Consider the following 8,651-nt stretch of genomic DNA (forward strand, 5'->3'; position numbering starts at 1 on the left):
CACAAGTACTAATAAATAGAATAACACAGAGTGTAATACATATCTAACAATCCAATCATCCCTGGGAAATAACACAAAGCCGATATTACTAAAACACAATTAAGGGGTGAACATTCTTAATTACAGAAAGCAATGTAAATAGTAACAAAGATATTATAAAACAGATTAATATCTTGTAACAAGCTATAAACACACAGTCAAAACATAAACTAGAGCACATTGGATGCAAGTGCAAAAAAACAAACGCTGTACATATGTATTATCATTCAACATATATTATTTAATTAAAGGGTCATTTGGGTCATGTAAATGTATTAATATAGAAATAATAATGATAACAGTTAATTCCCCAATGAAATAAGTCACCCTTGCTCAATCTCAGACAGCGCATTAATCGGATATGTTGGGGGTTGCAATGTGAATTGAAATGGTATTTCTCCATGTGTCACTGACCTGTACAACACGCCCTCCATCCTTCGCCTCTCTACTGTATGTGCTATAATATTTCTAATAAATGTGAAATGATACATTGCTATTAAAAACCTCGTACTGCGGTCGTTTACCTCGGTTAAAGTAATTTAACACCATAAATATAATATACGGAAGGTAAGCACAGGGGTCCTGGGGGATCTGTAACACACTCTTGAACAAATTGTTCATTAAAAGAGATTTAGGTGGAAGCAGGGCTGGCAAAGAGTGTTACATGAACTCCTGTCCCCAGACTCGGAGAGTTGGTCCAGCTTCTTGACATGTATTACAAATGAGGGTGGGCGTCATATTGTTAGATGCTGTTGTCTCCCATGTTGTAACAAGTAAATAAATGTTGCTTACCTGACGGTTTCCTTTTAGCAGGAGAACTGAGTGGGAGAGACTTATTTCCCAATACTATAACCCCAACAAAGACACTAGAGGAGACACTTTACTGCCACCAGTCCAGTGGGCTGTGAGAGGACACTAGATTCATTCAAGATGAAGGATTAACTACAAATTGTTGGTTTTAGTGGCTAGACTGATGAGTTTTTGTGTGAGGAGACAGCAAAACAGAAAACTGGATTTATAGATTATAAACACACTCGTCCATTTACTGGCATGGCAGGAGATATTTGTGTGACCGTGATGGGCTCCTAGTCAAAGGAGATTTAAATGAATGAATTGAGTACATTAAGTAGAGTTTAATTCATTACATTTTATTGCAGCTGTAAAATAACATTTTACATGTGATGTGAATAAAACAACCCCGGAATAGATTAAAAAATAAACAATCAGAACAATTAAAGAAAAACAAAATAAAGAGTAAAACAGCCAAAGATATCCTTCTAAACATGCCAGATGGAGCTCCAGGGGGAGAAAAAAGTCTTTCGATTAAAACAAAGTTCTCATACAATATGCCACATCTTTTTCTTCTTCTTTTTGCTTGAGGTCTTTTAACACTTTAAAAGTCCTGAATAATTCCAAGTTTTCCTTTGGAAGCTCTGAAGAAAGATTCTGACGCTAACGTGTCGTTATCAGATTGATGGGCCGGGTTTGATTGAAGTTTCTTTGTCATGCAAATGTCACAGGCCATGATGGATGGGCTAAGATATCTGACAAGCATTAGGAGGTCCTCAGCCATTGGTCCCCAGAGAATCACGTGTCCTCTCTGTGAGAGACAGAGGGTTTGAAGCCTGGCAATCCATGGATGGAAGTTTACAGCTTTGACATACTACCTAAAGGTTGTAGGGCAGGAGGAATCCACCGAAACAGGTTGACCCTCCTCCATCACTGGCAGATGGACAATACCAGAATGGGCTCCTTTTTGGACTATACAATTTGTAACCGTGGAACTAGTGCCTACTCACCCAGAGGGTACCACCATTTAGACCAGGGGACACCATCCTTTTCAACATGCCCAGGTACCAGTGACATTTATAACGGTGATGGACGTTTTGTAGTAGGAGGAACGGGTCCAATCTCCAACCAGTTACAACAGCAGAACCACGGCTATCACCATCACCCTCCTAGCGCCAGTCTCGCATATGCCAGCTCCATACCCAGTTACACTTCACAGACCTGCAGCCAGGGCTATGGGCACCAAGTCTACGTCAGCCAAGAAGCTGAAGGAGTTTATTTTCAGCAGCAGCCTTATTCAGCCAACACAGCTTCTAACATTGGCTCTTTGTCAGAAGGATACTGTGGAGCAGTGCCAGGCCCCGCTCATTACCACCAGCACCCGTATGGACAGGAGCAGCAAGCTTTGTTACAGGGTTACCCCAACCATTCTCCGCTACTGCAGGACGAGAAGGACCACTCCTGCCAGCCCGAGCAGGCAGCATCTAACCCTACATTTGACTGGATGAAAGTAAAGAGGAATCCGCCAAAGACCTGTGAGTAGCAGACACTCAGCAATGAGTTATTGCCCCTGCCTCAGATAGGCCTCAAGTTCACCAAGTAATTGTAAACGTGGGTGCAGATCATTACCGGCTCATCCATCTTTTTTGATGGCTCAGATCAGTGCCCACCACAAACTGTTTGTTTACCTAATAAGCTGTTCACCCATCATCTCACACCCATGCGGCAAATTCGGGGCTGGAGATGTAGATCTTGGGTTCATATATTTAATGTTGTGTTTGTACCAAGTTTTTATTGGACACAGGAAGATTAATGACCAGAACGTGGTAGTCGCACGCGTTTCCTTCTGTCTGACCACACATGTATATGATGTACGACTGTACTCGCATTCATTGTTATGTGATGTTCATTGTTTCCCAAACTTCAGGCTTCCTTACAGCTCACTCACTAAGTAATGGGCCTCAAATAATTGATAATTAACTAGCACCATCGCTTACTACCAAGCAATGTATGAAAGAAGAGCCACAATGCTGTAATAGATCCTTCTACATAATAATACAAAAAAATCTGTCATTAAACAATATATTTATGGGATTATACTGATAGTTTCCTTATTAATAACATATAACGTTATTATTTTTCCAACAGCTAAACCCGCTGATTATGGGTTAAATTCTCAACAGAACAGCATGAGGACCAACTTCACCACCAAGCAGCTGACGGAGTTGGAGAAAGAGTTTCACTATAACAAGTACTTGACCCGGGCCAGGAGAGTGGAAATCGCTGCTACCCTGGAACTGAACGAGACGCAGGTGAAAATCTGGTTCCAGAACCGGAGGATGAAGCAGAAGAAAAGAGAGAAGGAAGGACTTACCCACTGTGTCACTAAGGGGTCAATAAAAGAGAGCTGTGAGACCTCAGACCTCTGCAGCTCTACCTCCCCTGACACCTCTCCAAACTCCGTGTAGAGGGGACAAATGGACTGACTTCCATGGGAAACCAATTTTGCGCAGATGATGTAAATAGTTTATTTTCTTCGACAAATGCCTTCTTATTTATATACAGTTTACAAAATGAATTTTGTACCCACTGAAGAAAAAGCGAGCTCATCAGCTCCTCTCAGGGAAACCCCATATTTTTTAGGGGAGCCGCACTTTCAGGCATCTCCATTGGGTTGCTGACCTGCTCACCTGTATACGAGATATATTTATACATATAGGAGTGTAGGTCACGTCTTCTCTCTCTGAAGTCTCCAACACTAAAATATTGTCATTTCCATTGTCAAATTCTGTTGTGTGTGTTTGTGCACCTATATTATATTTCTATTCACACACAAACACACACATTCTATACGGGGACCGTTTTAACACGTGATGCCTTTCCAAAAATAGTTTGCACTATAACTAATTAACATTGCAGAACACAGGAATTTTAAATAGATGCAATTATTTGCAAAATTAGTACCTATAAGCGATATGTGCTAGATCGAAACGATAAACCCGATTTATCTAATCTCTGGTATGTTATAATGTAGGATTTCCGAGCAACAGTGACAGCCAAATTGCATTAATGTTAATATTTGCCGACATATTAAATCAATTGCTCATGAGATTAGCTTTCTGTCAATATAAACTGGACACGTGTGTTTTGCCTATTATTACAGTTCAATTTCGAATGTTATTTTTAAGTTTTATCTCTAGAAATAAATCTACCTCACTTTAGAAGTCGTAGTTTGGTTTGTTGTATCCTGGCGACCATTAAACAACAGAGAGATAAGATTTACACGGGGAAATGAATGAGGACAAATAGAAATAGGCAGCCATAGAGGTTTTCAGAACAATTAAACATTTGGAAACGCGTAATTAGGGAAGTGATGATTGTAACTAACATATCTCTTATCTGACTGCTTGTTATGGAGATGATTGTATGGATTTGCACTATAATCAAACCATTATTATTTACCAAGTCCGTTTTGTAGGCATTTGGTAGCACATTGTGGTCACCAATTATTATTACCACCGAATTGGCAGCCATTGCCTGTTTATCACTCTTCTGCCACTATGACAGCACCCCATTTATAACACAATAAATAATCCCCGTCTAACATTAGCACAGTCGATGCTGAGCCAACACGAGGGCAGTCCTTGTGTTTCCGTGTCATTCTGAACACAACAAAAGCCAACACCACTACACATTTAAAAGTGAAAAGGTTTGAAGAGAGTAACTCTCTGGACCTGTATTCATATTCCAGTACTCACATCCTTTAAACGGGATGAAGTTTAGGTGCTCTCAGACATCAAACACCCTTTCATCCTACAAGCATTGACATTCAGATTCTAGGCTGTTTTAATTGATCTTATAATGGTGACAGAATATTAGAACTGAAATGTATATGGCTGTATTACATTCCTATTATATAAATAGCTTACTGTTCCTCATTGATTCAGTTTGATATAATTTTTGCACTATCGATTTGTGGATTTATAAATAAAATAACACAATATATACTGTATTTCCCCCGTGGTCACAATAGTACATTGCAGTCACAATGCACCCAGAGGTGGACATAAAATGAGACAGAAGAGGACAGTGGGTGAGACTGCTGATTAGAAATCAAGGGGCATATTTACTAAACTGAGGGTTTGAAAAAGTTGAGATGTTGCCTATAGCAACCAATCAGATTCTAGTTGTTTTTTTTAGTACATTCTACAAAATGATAGCTAGAATCTGATTGGTTGCTATAGGCAACATCTCCACTTTTTCAGACCCGCAGTTTAGTGAATATACCCCAAGACTTGTATTCTTACTTCCAATACATTCATTTGCTGAAAGACATGTAGAATAATAGTTAATTAAGGCATAAACCGAATTAAGACACTGAATCCATAGTTTCATCTGTATTTATATTGCATTATACTATCTTGTATATAAATGTGTTTCATTCATGATCTGGACAATATTAGTCATGTTTGGGAGACATGTTGGTGACAAGGTGTCCTGTTGGTGACCTTTCTCCTGTTCTCCATATTCCCAGTGTTATTTTAGTTCAGGTGCCCTTAGGATTCAGAGATGACTAAAGTGTCCATTCTCTTCCTCTGGCCCACCTTGTTTTCAGTTTACTCTTTCTTGACAGCTTTATTTTAACCCAGTTTTTGGATGGGCTACTTTAATATTTACTCAAGCTGATGACTTGTCCCAGGATCTCCTCTCAGCAGTCCTGTTCTGCAGGCTCCTTCCCCCAGGCACAGGTTCACCTAAAGTTCAGTTAGAAATCAAAGCAACAGAGGCTAAGCTGGATGTCCCAGGACAGACCTGGGATGGACAGCAATTTAAGGTCATTTTAAGGTCTTTTTACCCCTTCTGGGTCCCCAGTGACCCTGCTCTCAGCACTGTACAGGGCAGTAATAGTCAATACAGTATATTCATTATTAGAAAGCGATCAAATGCACATTTCAAAAAAAAACTATCCACCCCCCCAGAAAAAGCACTGCTGTTTCTAGACAGAGCTCCAAAGGAATCACGTGACAGCTATTGTACAGTTCAAGTCATCACTTAAAGAGGACCATGTGTGGGTAAAAAGGAGATACACATGTCCCATGAAATAAAACATGTTTAACCTTACCACAAAGCTAGTGATCCAAATGAAAGACGTTCGCTTCTTGTCACGGTCCTGCATTCAGGGCCATCTTTTCCATTGGGCACGATGGGCAGCTGCCCAGGGGCCCCACGGGCAAGGGGGCCCCATAGGCACGGCTCTTAATGAGAATAAATAATCCTGCAAAAGAAATAAACCTGCAAAGAAAACCTTCAAGGGTCACTGAGCAAGTACATCTATCTATCTCTATCTCTATATATCTATATCTGTATCTGTATACATCTATATATCTATATCTATATCTATATCTATATCTATATCTATATCTAGGGGCCCCGGTGCACTGCTTTGCCCGGGGGCCCATAATGTTGTTAAGATGGCCCTGCCTGCATTCTCAAACTTGCCCGATGTTAATGTAATAATTTACCATCTAGATATGCACTTGGCTGTGGTTTCTCAGTCATTTATACTTCTTAAAGTAAATCTATTTTTTTATGCTACAAAAATATTAGTTATGTAGGGTCCAGTCATGGGTCATTTTGTAGCTAGCGATGAATAAGAGAAAAAGAGTACATTGTAATACGGCATATCTCTGGTAAACAATTATAGAGTAAATAAACCTATAGCAGTTCCTACATAAAATACAATGCTAGCCAAGGCCTCACCCATCTTATTGCAGGGCCTAAAGTTACTGTGATACATTAGTTGTCCCTATCATGTCAACACAGAACTGGTTCACATGATATCTTCATCCTTCTCTATTCTATTTTCCTACGACTCTGGTAATACTATTAATAGATAAATCATATACAAGCACTTGTGAATGTTAAAGAGGACCTGTCAAGTCTGAGACAATTTATTGTTTATGAGAGAGCATAGAAAAAACAGGTCATCTTGTCTGCAAATGCAGGGACTTGAGAGTTGTCCCACATTCTGTTGTATCCAAACTCCCAGTCAGCTGTCTTCCTACTTCACAAGGTCTCTGCCTCCTGAGCACTCACAAGGAGGCTACAGAAAGTATGAGTATAATAGAGTAGAATACGGGCCAATCTCAAGTTCCTTAATTTACATGTTGCACTCTATTTCCTGTGCTCTTTCCCATAAACCAGAGGTGTACACCCTGTGGGTCATCATCATCATCATCATCACCATTTATTTATATAGCGCCACTGATTCCGCAGCGCTGTACAGAGAACTCATTCACATCAGTCCCTGCCCCATTGGAGCTTACAGTCTAAATTCCCTAACATACACACACAGACAGAGAGAGAGAGAAACTAGGGTCAATTTTTGATAGCAGCCAATTAACCTACAAGTATGTTTTTGGAGTGTGGGAGAAAACTGGAGCACCCGGAGGAAACCCATGCAAACACAGGGAGAACATACAAACTCCACACAGATAAGACCATGGTCGGGAATTGAACTCATGACCCCAGTGCTGTGAGGCAGATGTGCTAACCACTTAGCCACCGTGCTGCCCAGGACATCAAGTGGGTTCCCAGAATCTCTTCTAGTGCTCCCCTGATTGTCTAACATGTAATATATTCTGCTGCAAATTGTTTCTTTTAGGGTCCAAGAACAACAGCATACAAGCATTTGTTGTACAAGAACAATAACACACTGACACATGGACTTCCAACCAGTGAGCGAAGTGGAAATTTAGAAGTGGCGGTATGAAAAATATAAGGGGTGATCTAAGTGAACGGAATTTGATAGTTTTACAATGAAGGTAGTATTAGAAGTGCCGATGTGGCATACCCACCATATACAACCCCACTTCGACCATTGGTCCCAACTGAAAAAAGAGTCGAGCATCACTGATAACAACAAAGTATCTCTCTTTAATTGTTCTTATTGCATTAAATGTGTTCCTTGTAGGTAAAGCTTACAATTAATGATTAGTGCCTGGATACTGGATATTTATCAGATGTACGGGGTAGAACATTCTTAGCTAACAGAGCTAGTAAAACAGACCTGTTTTACTAGGTCTGTTAGCTAAGGACACAAGTTGCCTTTCCACTGTAGAAGTACTGGGGAGCAATGACCTAACCCAGGATTGTGTAATATTATCACATATTAGATAGGCAATCCAAATGCCACACACATTTTTTTGCAGTATTTAACTGATAGTATACAGTATACGGTATTTTGGAATACAAAGAGAATCAGATAATTACTACTGAAGAGAGAAACTGTTGAAATTCAACTTTAATTGTTTGAGGTTCCTGACCACTTTGCCCTCTCTTATCAGTCGTGAACTAGCAAGACACAAGGCCTTGCCTATTAAGGCCAGAGGTTATCAGTGTGTAAATAACCAGACTGTAGAGTCATGATGGAGTGAGAACAGATAAGTTATCATATATGGATATGTTTTAAGATACCACACTGTCTGAATCTACCTCACCCGAATGTGCACAGGTAAGGGTGCAGTTGTGGACCAATGAGCACTGAAATGGGATACAGTAGTGTTTAAGCTAAAGCTTACCACTTCTTATAGTGCATACACATTTCTGATAGCAGAGTGTGTGCTATGCAGGTTATTACAAGATATAGATAAGGTGAAGTGCTCTAAGGTGATCAGCTTTACAGCTATTTGATAAGATAACAGAAGTAGCTAAAATGTATAACTGGAGGCAATGGAAAGCTCACAAAACCAGTAGTTGGGTTACAATCATTTTTAGGCTTTCTACAGAGGTAAATACTGGGAAATTATTACATGGCAGCACAG

At 40.0% G+C, this 8,651-nt stretch overlaps 1 protein-coding gene across 1 annotated transcript; it reads left to right on the top strand.

Moving 5' to 3' along the window:
- Positions 1-1,768: 1,768 nt before the first annotated feature.
- Positions 1,769-3,296, top strand: HOXB1 (homeobox B1). The gene is made up of 2 exons (XM_075215334.1): positions 1,769-2,363; positions 2,977-3,296. Exons 1-2 carry the CDS (start codon positions 1,769-1,771, stop codon positions 3,294-3,296), a joined length of 915 nt encoding a protein of 304 aa, XP_075071435.1.
- Positions 3,297-8,651: the final 5,355 nt, after the last annotated feature.

The sequence above is a fragment of the Mixophyes fleayi genome, chromosome 6, assembly GCF_038048845.1.
Source record: "Mixophyes fleayi isolate aMixFle1 chromosome 6, aMixFle1.hap1, whole genome shotgun sequence".
Lineage (NCBI taxonomy): Eukaryota > Metazoa > Chordata > Amphibia > Anura > Limnodynastidae > Mixophyes > Mixophyes fleayi.

Excerpts from the sequence above, each read along its gene's own strand:
- HOXB1 (XM_075215334.1), top strand. The coding sequence starts at position 1,769 with ATGGACAATACCAGAATGGGCTCCTTTTTGGACTATACAATTTGTAAC. Across the intron at positions 2,364-2,976 it reads GAGGAATCCGCCAAAGACCT|CTAAACCCGCTGATTATGGG; the intron begins GTGAGTAGCAGA and ends TTTTTCCAACAG.